The sequence below is a fragment of the Pteropus alecto genome, unplaced genomic scaffold, assembly GCF_000325575.1.
Source record: "Pteropus alecto unplaced genomic scaffold, ASM32557v1 scaffold60, whole genome shotgun sequence".
NCBI lineage: Eukaryota > Metazoa > Chordata > Mammalia > Chiroptera > Pteropodidae > Pteropus > Pteropus alecto.
In genome coordinates, this window is record NW_006430726.1 from 3,455,322 (window position 1) to 3,470,603 (window position 15,282).

At 49.8% G+C, this 15,282-nt stretch overlaps 4 protein-coding genes across 9 annotated transcripts in view; 3 read left to right on the forward strand and 1 right to left on the reverse strand.

Annotated features, from left to right (window-relative positions):
• The window catches only part of SEMA4B (semaphorin 4B), a 37,157-nt gene extending 34,325 nt beyond the window's left edge, over nucleotides 1–2,832 (forward strand). Inside the window, exons 14-15 of the mRNA XM_025050339.1 lie at nucleotides 820–905; nucleotides 1,170–2,832. Of these exons, the coding sequence (XP_024906107.1) occupies nucleotides 820–905; nucleotides 1,170–1,900 (817 nt within the window). The 3' untranslated portion in view covers nucleotides 1,901–2,832. The remainder of the gene's footprint in view (nucleotides 1–819; nucleotides 906–1,169) is intronic.
• Nucleotides 2,833–3,347: 515 nt separating this feature from the next.
• Nucleotides 3,348–6,404, reverse strand: CIB1 (calcium and integrin binding 1). Its single transcript, XM_006905273.3, has 7 exons — nucleotides 6,197–6,404; nucleotides 6,031–6,065; nucleotides 4,919–5,027; nucleotides 4,275–4,425; nucleotides 4,016–4,134; nucleotides 3,845–3,933; nucleotides 3,348–3,608 (listed from the first exon to the last, which is right to left on the reverse strand). Exons 1-7 carry the CDS (start codon nucleotides 6,245–6,247, stop codon nucleotides 3,587–3,589), a joined length of 576 nt encoding a protein of 191 aa, XP_006905335.1. The 5' UTR covers nucleotides 6,248–6,404; the 3' UTR covers nucleotides 3,348–3,586.
• Nucleotides 6,405–6,499: 95 nt separating this feature from the next.
• On the forward strand, nucleotides 6,500–12,934 carry GDPGP1 (GDP-D-glucose phosphorylase 1). Of its 3 annotated transcripts, none has more exons than XM_015593965.2 (4): nucleotides 6,500–6,923; nucleotides 8,043–8,187; nucleotides 10,685–10,843; nucleotides 11,588–12,934. In XM_015593965.2, exon 4 carries the CDS (start codon nucleotides 11,597–11,599, stop codon nucleotides 12,752–12,754), a length of 1,158 nt encoding a protein of 385 aa, XP_015449451.1. In that variant the 5' UTR covers nucleotides 6,500–6,923; nucleotides 8,043–8,187; nucleotides 10,685–10,843; nucleotides 11,588–11,596; the 3' UTR covers nucleotides 12,755–12,934. The 3 variants fall into 3 exon arrangements, with proteins under 3 accessions (XP_015449451.1, XP_006905337.1, XP_006905338.1); XM_006905275.3 differs by having other exon boundaries at nucleotides 10,685–10,741; XM_006905276.3 differs by lacking the exon at nucleotides 8,043–8,187 and having other exon boundaries at nucleotides 10,685–10,741.
• Nucleotides 12,935–13,081: 147 nt separating this feature from the next.
• Nucleotides 13,082–15,282, forward strand: part of LOC102885546 (tubulin polyglutamylase TTLL13P) — a 12,816-nt gene continuing 10,615 nt past the window's right edge. For all 4 annotated transcript variants that reach the window (XM_006905274.3, XM_015593929.2, XM_015593915.2 and 1 more), the window contains exon 1: nucleotides 13,082–13,292. The gene's annotated coding sequence lies outside the window, so the exon portion shown is untranslated. The remainder of the gene's footprint in view (nucleotides 13,293–15,282) is intronic.

The window sequence follows — 15,282 nt, forward strand, 5'->3', positions numbered from 1 at the left end:
ACTTGTTTGGATTGTAAGATGTTCATATACAGAGAGAACTTAGAAAACAGAGATAAGCCCAATCAAAATATAACTACTCCTAATCCCACCACCCACCACCTAGAATCAGTGAGAATTTGATACATGTCCTCCCAGATTTTTCTAGATATGTGTAAAATAAACAAAAAAATACATATATTTTAAGTAAAAATTGGATCTGCCCTACTTCTCATGTCCTTGCTTCACACAGGGGGATACCTGGTGCCAGTTTTACATTTTAAAAAACCACATAGGGGAGTACATATGTGTACACCTGGAGGGACACACCACAAATGCTCCCTGTCCTGATCATTGGATGATAGATTATGGGTCATTTTTGCAGTGTTTTTAGCCTTCGTGCTTGGTTGAGTATTTCAGGTTTTCTGAATGCATCAAGAATTACTTTTCTTAAAAAAATCACTTTTCTTCATTATTACATTTTATTAAACAAGTCAGTGCATGTACAGTGTTTTAAAAAAAGACAGCTATATACATATAGATCCAGCTGTCCTTCCAGACTTTTTCTAAAGGCTGGTAGTGCTGTTGTAATTCAAGGAAGTATTAAAGTAACTTTTATTTGAAATAAATACTGGGTAGACAGAGATGCTGGCTCAGCCCCTGTGGGGGTGGGAAAGCCACCTGCCTTTTACCCCTGCTCTGGGCCTAGTAGTCCCTGGACCCTGAGCCCTTGCCCAGACCTATACCTACAGGGCTGTGTGAGGGCCTGTGCTGCACCTAGGGTGGGGGGTGTGGGTTCACCGGGGTGTTCCTGGCTTATCCCAAACTCTCTTTGGTGCTTAGGCCATGGATCCAGGACATTGAGGGGGCTAATGCCAGGGGCCTCTGCAACACTTCCTTGGCCAAGGCCCGGATCTCTCTACCAACAGGTAAGGTGCCTCTCAAAGGGTTTAGGGAAGCGGGGGCCAAGCTGCTTAGAAGGCTCCCAAATTTGGGCACTGGTGGGTGTAAATGCATTTCCTTCCATCCTCGTCCCTCCAGCCTGCAAGCGGGGGCCTGGGAAGTGAGAGCCACAGTCCCCAGAGTCCTCAGAGTTGCCATCATGGCATGATGAGCATAGCCCAGGGGCGGTGGGTGAGCTGGGGCTGCTGTGGATGCCAGGCCCCTTCACCCTCTGCCCTGCCTGCCCCTAGACGAGACGCTGTGTGAACAAGTCCAGTTCCAGCCCAATACGGTGAACAGCTTGGCCTGCCCCCTCCTCTCCAACCTGGCAACCCGGCTCTGGCTGCACAACGGCGCCCCTGTCAATGCCTCAGCCTCTTGCCGGGTGTTGCCCACTGGGGACCTGCTGCTGGTGGGCAGCCAGCAGGAGCTAGGGGTGTTCCAGTGCTGGTCATTGGAGGAAAACTTCCAGCAGCTGGTGGCCAGCTACTGCCCAAAGATAGAGGACACGGTGGCACAGCAGAGTGGAAAAGCGCCTGCCGTCATCAGCACATCGCGGGTGAGTTCACCGGCCCAAAGTAATGCCAGCTGGCGTGTGGACAAGTCCTACTGGACTGAGTTCCTGGTGATGTGCACGCTGTTTGTGTTCGCCGTGGTGCTCCTGATTTTATTCTTCCTCTACCGGCATCGGGGCGGCATGAAAGTCTTCCTGAAGCAGGGGGAGTGTGCCAGTGTGCACCCCAAGACCCGCCCTGTGGTGCTGCCACCTGAGACCCGGCCGCTCAATGGTGTAGGCCCCCCCAGCACCTCACTCGACCACCGAGGCTACCAGGCCCTGTTGGATAGCTCCCCGGGGCCCCGGGTCTTCACCGAGTCAGAGAAGAGGCCACTCAGCATCCACGACAGCTTCGTAGAGGTGTCCCCGGTGTGCCCCCGGCCTCGGGTCCGCCTAGGCTCTGAGATCCGGGATTCGGTAGTGTGACAGCTGACTTCTACAGGAGGCCACCCTGGCTTCCAGGGCCATGAATGCTCAGAGCGGATCGGCTGGACCTCTGCTCCTTGTGGCACCCAAGCGTGGCGCCCAGCCCTTGGGAGCGATGGAGCCAGCTGGCCTGCTGCTCGCCAGCCCAGACAGCCGTGGCCCAGGAGGTCCTGGCTGAAGATGGGGGCCCGCCTAGGTGGGCAGAACAGTGCTCCTCATGTAAACTGAGCCTTTTTTTAAAAAAAAAAAACCATTGAAAATGTGAAACGAGAGCGCGCAGAGTGAGAGACAACAGAGTGCCGTGCACACAGCTGCTCCAGTTCCCGGCCCGGCCCGTCTCACGGGGGATTTGCGGACTCAAATGAAGTGGTGGTTCGAGACAGAGTTGGGAAGCCGTCAGCAGCTGGCCCCGCTAACTCTGCCTTATCCTGCTGCTTCAGGCCGCCCCTCTCACCGCAGAGCCAGAGCCCAGCTTGGGCTCTGTGGGTCCTACCTGGCCAGCTGGCCAAGCTGTCATGGCCATCTTCCCATCACCTCAGGGACCAGAGGGCTCCGCTGGCATTGCGGCCCTCACAAGGCCCTGGGCTCCAGCCACCTTCCCAGCCTGCATCAGGCTGCGGCCACATGAGAGATCAGGCAGCATGAAACCAGGAGTTCATGACGATGTACACCTTCCCCTTGGAATTTTGAGAAGAGACTGTTGCCTTCCTTCCTCCGTCCAGCCTGAGAACCCGTGTGTCCCTGTCCCCATATCCACCCCAGCCTCGTCTTTGAGCCCAGGCCCGTCACCCCCACACTTTGCCTGCCTCCACTCTAAGGGATAGTGGCGCTACCCCGCACAGGGGCCCTGAGTTTATGTGGGTTTTATATTTTTTTAAGACGCACTTTACTTTTTTTTTTTTTTTAATAAAATCGAAAGAATTAAAATTGAATCATGGCCCTTCATTTTAAAGGACTGTTGCTTTTTTGAGGTTGGTCTAGTTCTGAGTTCAGGGGGATTGCAAGCTCCTCTTTCCAGGGTCTAGTGGGCCAGAGCTAGCCTGGCCTGGCCGACTGCATCTCCCAGTGGAGTGTGGCTCCCCCTGGGGGGAGCTGGACACACTGATGGAGCGGGGCAGGGGATTTGTTCCTGTACCTCAACCCCTTACTCTGTTCAGGGGTGAGGGCACAGGGAACAAGGTTTTTTAACTCTTCAAAAAGAAGTATTTTATTTTTTAAATGATCATATAGTAAAAAAATTTTTTTTTTTTTTTGGTATACAGTTCTATAAATTTCAACACCTGTAGAAATTCGGGTAACCGCCACCACAGTCTGGAGACAGAAGAGTTCCATCCCCGACGCTCCCTTCTCAGCCCCTTCTTTAAAGGTTCCTTATGCCCAGTACAACTGAAGTCTCCTACAAGTCCAGTTCTTCCTCATACCAGTGTTTCTAGTGTCACGCACAGGGTCAAAACTTCTAAACCTTTATTATTGATTAGTAAAAACACAAACAGAGCGATGACAATGGCAGTGAGAAGGGGAGAGGCCCTTACGTGGAGGGCGCTCCCCTGCCCAGGACAAGACTGCACCGTGCCAGCTCGACTGGGCCAGCTTGGCCGGACCTGGCAACACAGGCGTAACCTTGGCCACAGGGCAGCAGTGGAAAGGTTCTTTGACAAGGTGCTGGGATACACGCTGTGGCTTCTGTCACAGGACAATCTTGAAGGAGCTGAACAAAGAAGAGTGAATTGGGTTTTCTGCTGCAAGAGGAGGGTTATGTCTAAACCCAAACTTACCCACCTCTCCCCTAAGGCCCTTTGGAATGGGCTGTGTCCCACGTCTGTCACTTCCCCTTAGGAGAAGAGCTATCTTGAGTCATTTAGAGGAAGCAGGGGGCTTATACTGGGCACCACTCCCATAACTATGTCCCAGACCCAGATGTCACAGATGGGACCACTGTCTTACCTGGCGAAGTCCGGTGAACGAGAGATGACATGCTGGAACTCGGAGAGATTAATGGTCCCATCCCTATCAATGTCAGACTCTTCCAGGATCTGGGAAAGAAAGCGTGTCAGGCCAAAGCTCCAACCCTTCTCTGGGCTCACAGGCCCGCCCCCACTGGGCCCAGCTGCTCACATTGTCAATGAGCTGCTTCATCTCTGAAGCACTGAGCCGCGTGTCCTCGCCCTCTCCCGTGAGGCAGTTCACCAGCTGGCTCAAGTCTTCTCGGTTCAAGGTTCCATCATCATCGAAATCTAGACAGCAGATACAGGAAGCCCGAAAGGATGTGGTCAGGTGAGCGCCAAGGTTCCAGAGTGATGCCCAGCTCCTAAGCAGTATCACTGAGAAGACCGTGTGAGAGACTGCGTTTCACCAGGCTCCTCGCGGTCCTTACCGAAGATGCGGAAGGCATAGTGGGACTTGATGTCTGGCGTTGCTGTGTCACTGAACACACTGAGGAGATCCAGGAAGTCCTCAAAGCTCAGGCTGTCTCTGGTTGGGGAGGTCGAGAAGACCCTGCAGATTCGCTCCTTGAAAGGGTTGGCCTAGGAAGAGAGCCTTTGTGAATGCCACAGGACACAGCCCAGGTCATGCACTCACACCCCGGGAACGGGGGGTCGGTGGGGGAGTGGTGCGTCCAGGTCACTACCCGCACCATGAGCGCAGGCTCCTGGGGGAGAATGACCTGCACTTTGGGGCTAGCATGGGGGGCAGGACCAGTGACCCAGATGGGGAGGGGGCAGGGAAAGCTTCTGGGGGTGAGTCAGAGGTTAACCTACAGGTCGGCCTGGGGGCAGAGAAGGAAGAGGAAGGCACCCTAAGCAGAGAATGAGGTGGGCTGTTATTTACAACAGAAAGAGTTAATCGAACACTTGTGTTACAAGCAGGGGGCTAGGTCTTGTGCATAGAAATTGTCACAGCAGCCCTAAGGAGAGGCAGTCACAGGAAATTAGGACTAAACAGAGGAAAGACAAGAATGGGGACCAGTGACCGCATGATCTCAAGAAGAGTAGCAGAGTGAGGGTGGGAGCCTGGCACCTTGAGCTCAGGAAGGCTTAGGATCTGCTCCAAGGACACTCGTGCCTGCAGTGACTCCTCCACACTCCGGTGCTCCTGGGGAAGCAGCTCACAGAACCGCTTGTGGGCTCTAGTGGAAGGAGGGGGACCTGTTGGTGCACCTTCCTGTGTTTTACACCCCATTCCTTGCCTTGCTGTTCATTGCCCACCATGTGAGGAGCTAAGCCACATACAGAGAACTAGGTCGTCAGCCTTGATAAGCCAGAGGGAGATATGTCACAAGACAGTACAGGCTAGGAGTCCATTCTTGCAATGGCTATTTCCTGGGGGCCTACTGTGTGTCAGCCACTGTGCTGGGCACTGTGTTTAAGCTCCCTGGGAGGCGGAGAGGTTGGGGAAGGAGCCACAAGTTGGCCCTGTGAACAGGGAGAACTCCGGGGTCTCCTGCTCCTCAAAGCCTCCCTCTTTTTAGCGCTACCCTGAACTATCTCCTTCCTCGACAGCCCCACCTTCCCTGTGGGCTTACTTTAGCCAAGGGGAGCCCTGGCCACATAAAGCTGGCACACGGCTAAAAAGGGGGTTCCTGCCCCAGTTCAAATCCTCTTTCTCGTAGTGTACTCTTAGGCAAGTTACCAACCTTTTCTGGATCTCTTACACTGACTCTGTGCCTCCCTCTGGAGGATTAAGTGATATAATGTAAGGTAATTTAGCACTGTTCCTGGCGCAGGATAAGTGCTCAGTAAGCGTTAACGGTTACTGTATTATTCAGGTAAAATTGGGAGGAGTCAGGCTCCCCAGTATTTCTGTGGCCTTGCCAGGAGGTCGTCAGCCGAGAGCCACAGCAGCTCCCGCCCGACTGGTACAGGAAGTTCGCTTCTGCAGAAGCCAGTGGAGCGCGGGGTCAAAGAGCGCCCAACTTTGGTTGCACAGCGGGGGGCCCCCAGCGCGGGCGCGGAGGGCGTGCCGGCAGCAGGGCGCAGCCGAGGACTCGGGACTCCAATTCCGGCTCAGCTGCCGACTTCAGGCAGGTGCCTGCCCCTCCCCCTGGGAGCCTCAGTTTGCCCATCTGTAAGACAGAGCCCCCGAAACTGTCCCCAGAGGATCCTGGAGGCAGAGTTCGAGACAGCACTTACAGAAGGATCTCCTGCTTGGTCAGGAACGTCAAGTCCTGTAAGGCAGAACGAGACGGGGGGTCAGCGGGCCGTCCAGAGGCCGCGCCCGCCCTGCCGCCTGCTCCGGGACCCCGCTCCCGAGCGCAGGCCAGCGCGCCGGCTCCCCGGGGCCCAGCGTCCCGCGCACCTGGTACTCGGCCAGCAGCTCCTTGGACAGGCGGCTGCCGGAGCCCCCCATCGCCGCGCCTCGCGCACAGCTCCGCCAACTCGTCTCGGGACGCCGGCAACTTTCTCACTTCCGCCCTCGGGTCGCGTCACCGCCCCGTCCCCGCGGCAACCGCTCCTGGGGCCACCGCCCCCAGGCCCACCCCCTCCTTAAAGAGCCCAGACGCTCCCAGCCGGGTTCCGCCGCCAGCTCTCGGCTCCGGGCGGTCCCTGGCGAGCTGGAGGCGGGGCCCGGGGCGGGGCCGGACGCTCCGGGGCGGGGCCCAGGCCGCAGGCCCCGCCTCCAGGGTGGGCGGGGCGAGACACGCCGCGTGCGTGCGTACAGACTGCGCGTGCGTCGACGTCGCTTTGGCCCTGGAAGGAACTTGGGGGTCGCCGCGCGGTACATCTTCCTCGCCTGCGGTAGACGGAAGCCACAGGCGAGGCCTGGTAAGGACAGCAGGGACGTCTCTGGAGCCAGGATGGCCGGAAAACTCTGAGTGGCCAGAGGCTGTCGGCTGCCCCTCTGCCCAGGGACTGCTTTTCCATCCAGACGTTACCACCTGGCACCCGCCTCACGCGTTGCAGTCCCCATGTCACCTCTCCAGAAATAACCATAACCTTGCTGCCTACTGAGGCAGTTTACTGAAGACCCACTGAATGCCAAGCGCTGTGCATAGTTACTTCAAGTCTTACAACAACGCTGCAAGGTAGGTTCCCATTTAAAATGTGGAAGTACAGAGGTCCAGAGGATTCGAGTGGCTTGTCTAGGCTTGAGCATTTAGAAAGACGTCGCTCCATTCTAAGGCTCTCTTCAAAGCTCCCTACTGCTGTACTCATCACGCCAGCCTACATTCTCTCCTCTGACCCCACCCTGCACCCAGACTCCGTGCTGACCTCCAGTGAGCTCTTGCCCCTCCAAACCCCTAGGACAATGGTTGGTACACAGTAGGCTCTCAATAAATATTTATTGGATGTATGCGTGAATGAATGAATCTTACACAGCTCCAAAAGGTGAGGATCCCAAGCTGCCTAGAGGAAGAGGTGAGATTCTTTTGTTTCCATTTTTCAGCCTTATTGAGATATACTTGACAGTTAAAATTGTCGGGGTTAAATCTTGATTCTTTCAATTCATTCTACTTCCTGATCTTAGTAAAGTCTAAGTCTGATCATGTCAGTCTTAGTTTAAAACCATTATGTGTTTAAAAACCCAAGTCCTGGTCCTCTGTAGTCTTGACATCAGCCTTTTTGCTGTCTCCTCAGACTTCCTGTGTTTCAGCCACTATGGGCTCCCAATTCCTCTTCCATCAGACTCAGGGAAGCCTTTCCTGATCCCCTAGACTAGAGCAGGAATCTCCCTTACACTCAGAGTACCCAGTGCTCCTCCTTGACAGCCTGTATTATATTTGCAATTTATATCTACTCAGGTAATGATTGGGTTAACGTCTGTTTCCCCGACTAGACCGGAAGCCCCATGAGCTATGAGAATCATGACCTCTAGGGCCTGATATATGGCAGTTGTTGAGTGAATGTTTGCTGAGTGACTGTAGTTTTCCCAGCGCTTAATAAGAAGGTGATCATCTGAGGGTGATTCTAGTAAGACTCACTAGATCAGTATGTAAGCCCCACCATGGTGAAAATATTCCATTCCAAGAAGTGGAGGCTGCAGAGTACTGGGAACACCAAAACCAGTCAAAGTGACTGAAGTGAGTCCTGTCCCAACCTGATCGTTTTGACAGTAGGCTTTTTCTGTCCAAGAAAGAGTTAATCTTCAGTTAGTAAAAGAGTAGGCAAAGAGCTAGAAGCTGTCACTGTGTCTCCTGTACTAGAATGAGGAGGAGGAGCGCCGGCCAGCCTGGACTTCATGATGAGACAGTATCTCTTCACTGTCGAGATGCGGGAATCAGCCTTGAGCCATGGTGACCAGCAATGACCTAGATCTCCCAGCCACCTCACTCGGCTTGGAACCCAAAGGTTCGCTGAACAACCTTCTGATTATAATTTTGTTTCCTGATAGATTTTTCTACAGAGGAGGGTGTATATTGAACAGTCAGAACATTTTGTGCCACTTGGCATGTTTCTCATTAGTCATTCTGAGTCATCCATCCAGTCTTAGCATATTGTCCATCTTGTACCTGATTAACTCTTGATACAGTGATAAAACTGATTGCTGATATATATTTAAAAATAGCTTTTAGTGCTGCTTGTTGTAAAATTAGTTTAGCTTTTTCAAAGGTTTATATTTTTGTCAAAGTACCAACTTTTGGATTTGTGGACTCTTTTTTTTTCCCCCAAGACATTTTTTCCCCTGCTTGCAATATTGTTTCCTTCTTCCTGTTTTCCTTGGGACATTAGATGGGATGGACACACAGGTTTCTCTGAGGTGGTGACATGTGATCTGAGACCTGAAAAAGCCATCCATGTAAAGAAAATCTGGGGAAAGGATATTTTAGGCTGGAAGAACTCAAAGTGCCAAGGCCCTGAGCAAGAACAAGCTTAGTAAGAGTGAGGAGCAGAGTGGGCAAGGGGAAGAGTGACCTCTGAAATGGTGTCTCTGTTTTTCCCTTGCTCCCCTACAATTCATTTTCTGCACAGCACTTAGAATAAGGTTTGTAAAATATCAGATGATCCTTCTGCTTAGAACCTGCCAGCGATTTCTTATTCCATTTGGAATAAAATCTAAGCTCCCGACCATGAAGCGTAAGGCCCTGCTATCCTCTCCAGCCTCATCTGAGGCTGTCGTCCTGTGTCGGCCGTACTCCAGTAACACTGGCCTCCTTTCTGTTCTTGAACGGGCCAAGTGCCTGCCTGATTCATAGGCTTGAACTTGGAGTTTCCTTTGCCTAGAGCACACTTTCCTTAGCTCTTCACTGCAGGCTTCTTCCTGTCTTAGCTCAGCTGTCAGCTCAGAGAACCCTGCTCTGATCCCACCTGTTAGTTACCCTCTATTGTATCACTTGTTTCCCACAAAATGGTACCTCCATGGACAGTTAACAAGTCCATTTTGCTTATCGTCTGACTCCACCACAGGATGTAAGTTTCATAAGGATAGGGACCTTTTTTTTTTGCCTTATTTGCTATCTTTGTAGCAAACTGTCTCCTTGCCTCATACACAGCAGTTACTTCATAAAAACTTGGGTTTTGTGGCTCAGCTAAGCGGGACCAGGTTGCATAGGAGTGTCCTCAGCACATCAGGAGTGGGCACAAGATGGATATTGACCATGAATGAATGAATAAACGAATGATTGAATAAATGGAAGAGTAAGTGAATACTGTCTTAACTATAGCTCAGGTAAATAGCAAATTGCTGGATTTCTTAAACCTATTTTGAGACTAACTTAAAAATTTTTTTAGTTGTAAAATAATTTACCATTTTGACCTTTTTTAAAATTGTGGTTAAAAACACATAAGAACATTTATCATCTTATCCATTTCTAAGTATGCAGTAGTGTTAATATATTTACATTGTTGTGTAGCCGATCTCCAGAACTCTTTTCATCTTGCAAAACTGAAACTCTGTACCCATTAAACGACAAACAACTTCTCATTCTACTCTCCCCCCAGCCCCTGGCAACCACCATTCTACCTTCTGTTTCTATGAATTTGACTACTGTCGTACCTCATATAAGTACAATCATGCAGGATTTGTCCTTTTGTGACTGGCTTATTTCACTTATCATAATGTCCTCAAGGTTCATCCATGTTATTGCATGTGTCAGAATTTTCTTCGTTTTTAAAGCTGAATAATACTCCACTGTATGTACGTACCACATTTCGTTTCTTCATTCATCTGTCGATAGACACTTGGGTTGCTTCTGTCTTTTGGCTACTGTGAATATTGATGCTATGAACATGGGGGTTCAAATCTCTCTTTAAAACCTGCTTTCAATTCTTCTGCGTATATACCCAGAAGTTGGAATTGCTAATATAGTAATTCTGTTTTTACTTTTTTGAGGAACTGTCATTCTGTTTTTCACAGTGGCATCATTTTAAGTTCCTATCAACAGTGCCCAAGGGTTCCAATTTCTCCTCATTATTTTCTGTTTTTGATGGTAGCCATCCTAATGGATGTGAGGTAGTATCTCATTGTGGTTTTGATTTACATTTTCCTAATGACTAGTGATGTTCAGCATCTTTTCATGTGCTTGTTGGCCATTTGTGTATCTTCTTTGGAGGAATGTCTAAAACTCACTTTTAATAGAATAATTTTAGACTTTACATTTTATTGTGAAATTTATGCTCAGCTTGACTTAAACTTTTTTTAGGGGGTAAAAAAAAACACATACGAGATTTATCATCTGAACTATTTCTAGGTGTACGGTTCAGTAGTATTAAGTATATCACATTGTTGTGCGACCAGTCCCTGGAACTTTATCTTACGAAACTGAAACTCAATATCCATTAAACTCAGCTTGAATTTTGATATGTCATTGCATGTTTTATGTTTTCTTTCCTTTTTATTAATGTGAAGTTTCTGGACCAGCAGAGCTGAGGGAACCCAAGCTTGGACTGAAGCGACTCTATTGAGGTAAACCTCCTTCTGAAGTTCTGTCTGCACCAGCAGCGGGCTCCTCTCCCTGTCACCGCTGGGTCCGCAGGGCTCCAGGGCCCCAGTGGGAGATGAAGACAGGTACTGACTTCCCCTCGAAGGATTGACTGGGCACTTAAGCATACACTGGGCCTTTCTCACCCGCATGGTTCTATGCATAGTCATTCGAAATCACTGCCAAATAGTTGGAAAACCATTCCCATCCAGGGAGTGGTCAGCTTTGAAACCCTGGCCATCTTCATACACTGGAACAATGGTATGGTTTTCTGGAGGGCAGTTTGACAGAGTATATATCAAAAGCTTGAGCCATGAGCCTATTCTGACCCAATGATCTACTGGGATTTTATTATAAAGGAAAGTAAAAATGTGTTGACAAGGATAGATATACAGAACGTTCATTGCAATAGTGCGTGTCTTAGTATGAAATTGGCAGCAACCTGTATGTACAATTAAAGATTTGTTTTAAAAACTTAAGGTCCATCTACATAAGAAAATTAGGCCAAATGTAAATTGTGATTTTTTTTCCCCGGACGTTGGAATAGGGTTGTATTTTATCTTTATTTTTTTCTCCATTAAGGAAGTTTACCCAGCCCATATAAATTTTAGAAAGAAAAAAGTTCAATATATATTTTTAATTTAGCAAAAATATATGCTAATCTACAGGTGGCAGAATAATGAGTGATTTCTAAGTTTTCAAAGTATTTTACCAAAGACACATGTTACTTTTGTAATCAGAACTACAAGTAAAGGTTATTCGAAAATAAAAATAAAATCTCTGGAAATAGGGTAACATCATGTGTTTTTCACCTCTTATGATTGTTTCAGATTACTCCCATGGCTGTTCCACATGATTCAAGTAACACTTCCTATTTGCTCCCTCCAAACAAAGAGGAATGGGAAGGACAAGGCATCCCTGACTTTGTCTATGGACAGAAGGAACTTGTGTGGGAAGGGGTCCAGTGGCCGAGGAACGCACCCAGCCTCCCGGACAGGCTGCCACTGTCTCGCTTTGACGCTGCCCTCCGCTCTGCTTGGAGGCAGCGGATGGAGCTGGGGCTGTTCCGCTACTGTCTGGGAGAGCTACAGACCCAAACCCTCCCTGGTGCCGTGGGTTTTGTGGCTCAGCTGAACATGGAACGAGGGATGCAGAGGAGGCGCCCCCAGAACATCAGGAGTGTGAGGCAACCATTTGACCCTGAACAGTTTAACTTCAACAAAATCCAGCCAGGAGAAGTCCTCTTCCGTTTGCGCCAGGAGCCTGGTCTCTCAGGTGTTCTCCAGCAAGAGGACATCCTCGTGGTGATCAACATCAGCCCCCTGGAGTGGGGCCATGTGCTGCTGGTGCCGGAGCCTGCCCAGGGGCTCCCCCAGCGCCTGCTGCCGGGTGTGCTGCGGGCTGGGCTTGAGGCGGTGCTGCTGAGCGCGCACCCAGGCTTTCGTGTCGGTTTCAACAGCCTGGGTGGCTTGGCCTCAGTGAACCACCTCCACCTGCATGGGTATTACCTGGACCACAGACTGCCCGTGGAGGGGGCACCAAGCAAGACCCTGGACCCTGGGGGCCATTTGCACCTGCTCCAGGCTCTCCCAGCTCCTGGCTTCCTCTTTTACACCAGCGGGCCAGGGCCTGACCTGGAAGCCTTGGTTAGCAGGGTATGTCGGGCCACCGACTATCTGACTGACCACGAGATTGCACATAACTTGTTTGTGACCCGGGGGGCCCCACCTGGAAAGACTTCACCTTCCTCAGCCCTCATGGGGGTCCGGGTGATCCTCTGGGCCCGGAAGTCCAGCTTTGGGATAAAGGAAGGCGAGGCATTCAATGTTGCGCTCTGTGAGCTGGCCGGGCACCTCCCTGTCAAAACATCCCAGGACTTCAGCGGCCTGACAGAAGCAGCCGCTCTGGCCCTCATTCAAGACTGTCTGCTGCCCCCCGCCCAGGCAGAAGAGGTACAAGCAGCACTGGTGGCCTTGGCAGCCCAGGAGGAACAATAGTCCCTCCAGAAGTATTTATTTTCTAACCACTCTAAGTCCCTTTCAAGAAAGCCGTTCATAAGGGTCATGTGGGCATTTTCATGATGGCCTTCTCACTTGTCTCAGGAGGATCAAGAACTAATAAAAATGGCCTCACTAAAGAGGAGAAACCTTAGAATAAATCAAATAAATGAGCCCTCATGGACGTATCTGCTTCTTACCTTCTTGGACAAGCCCCAAGGATGTCAAACCTATTGTTGAGAAGGGAACGTGTGCAGGAGTTGCATACTCCTGACTTTATATATGGACTTTTCCTATCAAGTCTTAGAAAAGTGATAGTTTATGTGCCTCTGGTATGGTGCCCCACTTCCTCTGGTCTTGCCTCTCTGCTCGTTCTCCCATTGCCCACCACTGAGTTTTATTTCTTCATCCCTCCCCTGCATACGGCCCTGCTTCATCCAGATGCTCTCCTTATAGCACAGTCTTCAGTTTTCCTCCAGCCCCAACGCTGAGCATACGTCGTCTTGTGCGAAAACAAGCAGTCCTCGCAGCTTTAAAGGTACAGGTTCTTCTTAATACTGTCATTTAACAGACAAAGAGGTGGAGGTGGACAGAGATTTAGTAACTTGTCCAAGGTCACACAGCTTATAAGTAGCAGAATCAAGGCTGCAGTGCAGGTATGCAGACACCCGCAGCTGAGCTGGGACTGTGCACCTGTGACTGCCTCTCCAGGGAGCAACTCTTACCCCAGTGGTGCTCTCCTTAACAGTTCACAGACCCCGAGCTGAGACTTGGGTCCCCAGGTAGCTGGCTCTCTGCCCAGGCCGGTATGAAACTTTGACATAGAATTTTAGAGGTTTTAGTCCCAAAAGACATTATAAAGTCTCATTGAGATAAGGCAGAATGTATACTATGACCCACCTCACTAATAAAAACATTTTGGCCTTTGAGCCAGGCTTCTCCTGCTCAGGCCCGCTTCCACGTCTGGAAGTGTACTATCGCTTCTAATAAAGCTTTAATGTTCTGCCGTAAAAAAATACAATAACTTTAATGTTTACATTTATGTGTTGAATATTTAAATTTCTATCAAAAATTTTTGGTCACCCTTATGTTTTTTTGGCACATTGCAGTAATTTTAGCTTAATGCCTCTTTCTGCAACCCTTTGTATATACAAGCTCCACTTTATTTTGCTTGTTCTATCTCTGAAGGGCCCTTAGGTGACCATTATAGCAAAGTGGATTTTGTGTGCAAGGTGATGAGCCCAAATATCAGGATTTCCCCACTTATTCCCTAGGATTGATGTTCAGAGGAAAGCCTTCCCTGGCCCAAATTTGTTTTTCCATTAAATAGAGGAAAAAAGTCAAATAGGTTTTCTTGGTGGTGGTACTTCTCAGCCATTTATGTACTGTGTAAGTAGTCAAGAAGGGGATTTAGGTGGAAGTTTTTACTAAGCTTGAGGATGGAACACTTAGAGGACTCTTTGGTTTCAGAGCCCTGAGCTTTGAGTGTGGTAGGAAGGGCTGACCCAGCCCCTGGCCTCTCCACCTCTTTGCTTGCTTTTCAGTGGAGGGCCTCATGTACTAACAGGTTTTGGACTTGGTCTAATGGGAAACCTTGAAGAGTTTTCAACTGGGGAGTAACAGATTTGCATTTCAGGAAGAACCCTCTTAGCTGCAGTGGCTGGCTGGATGGATGAAGGTGGGAGGAAGAGACTCAGGGAGTCTAATTAAGAGGTTGCTGAATGGTGGCAATTAAAGCAAGAAATAATGATGGTTCAAATCCTAGAACAATGCCTGAAATACTAAATATTTGTTGAAAGAATGAGAAAAATGAGTGTCCTGGAAGCCAAAGGACTCCAAAGCATTTCAAGGAGGGGGTAATTGAGAGTATGGTATCATATGCTGAAGAAAGATTGAGAAGTCTGTGAATGAGAAAATGTCCATGCCTTTTTAAAAGGGGGAAATTTTTAAAGTGTGCCCTAGATTTAGCCACATGTGCTAATCTTAAAGATTAGGCTGAGAAGTTAGGCTGAGTTCGGTGGAGGTAGCAATCAGAAGTCAGAGAGTGGGTGGACATCAGGAAGACTGTGAAGGAGCAGTCTGATAAGATGGTTGTTATTGCGTCCTTCGTCAATGGAGCTGTCTCAGCCCACCAGGCTGAGCGCCACTAGCACGCATGCTAATTGGGGATCCCTGCCGAGTGCAGAGACTGTGCTCAAGGCATCCTTATTTATTCATTTTTTTTTTAATTGAAGAAAGGCAAGCAGATGCTTCTTCCGAACAGAGTTGGCCCGCTGGTTCAAAGAATGGTGGGAGTGGGGCTTGTGCAAACGGGCATGGAAGTGGAAGGACTCAAGTCCACTCTGTCAACTACCGCAGGAAGCCTCCCTCGAGAGAGCCAAGGCTCCTGGCTGTTCCTCTGCCAGCTCCAAAGACAAACTTTTTTTTGGCCCCGCCCAATATGGCCTCAGCCTGCTCCCGAGTGGGTGTGGTTCCAAGGAGGCCCCGCCCCCAGAACGCTGCTCCAATGGGGGCTGCTTTCGTGTCCA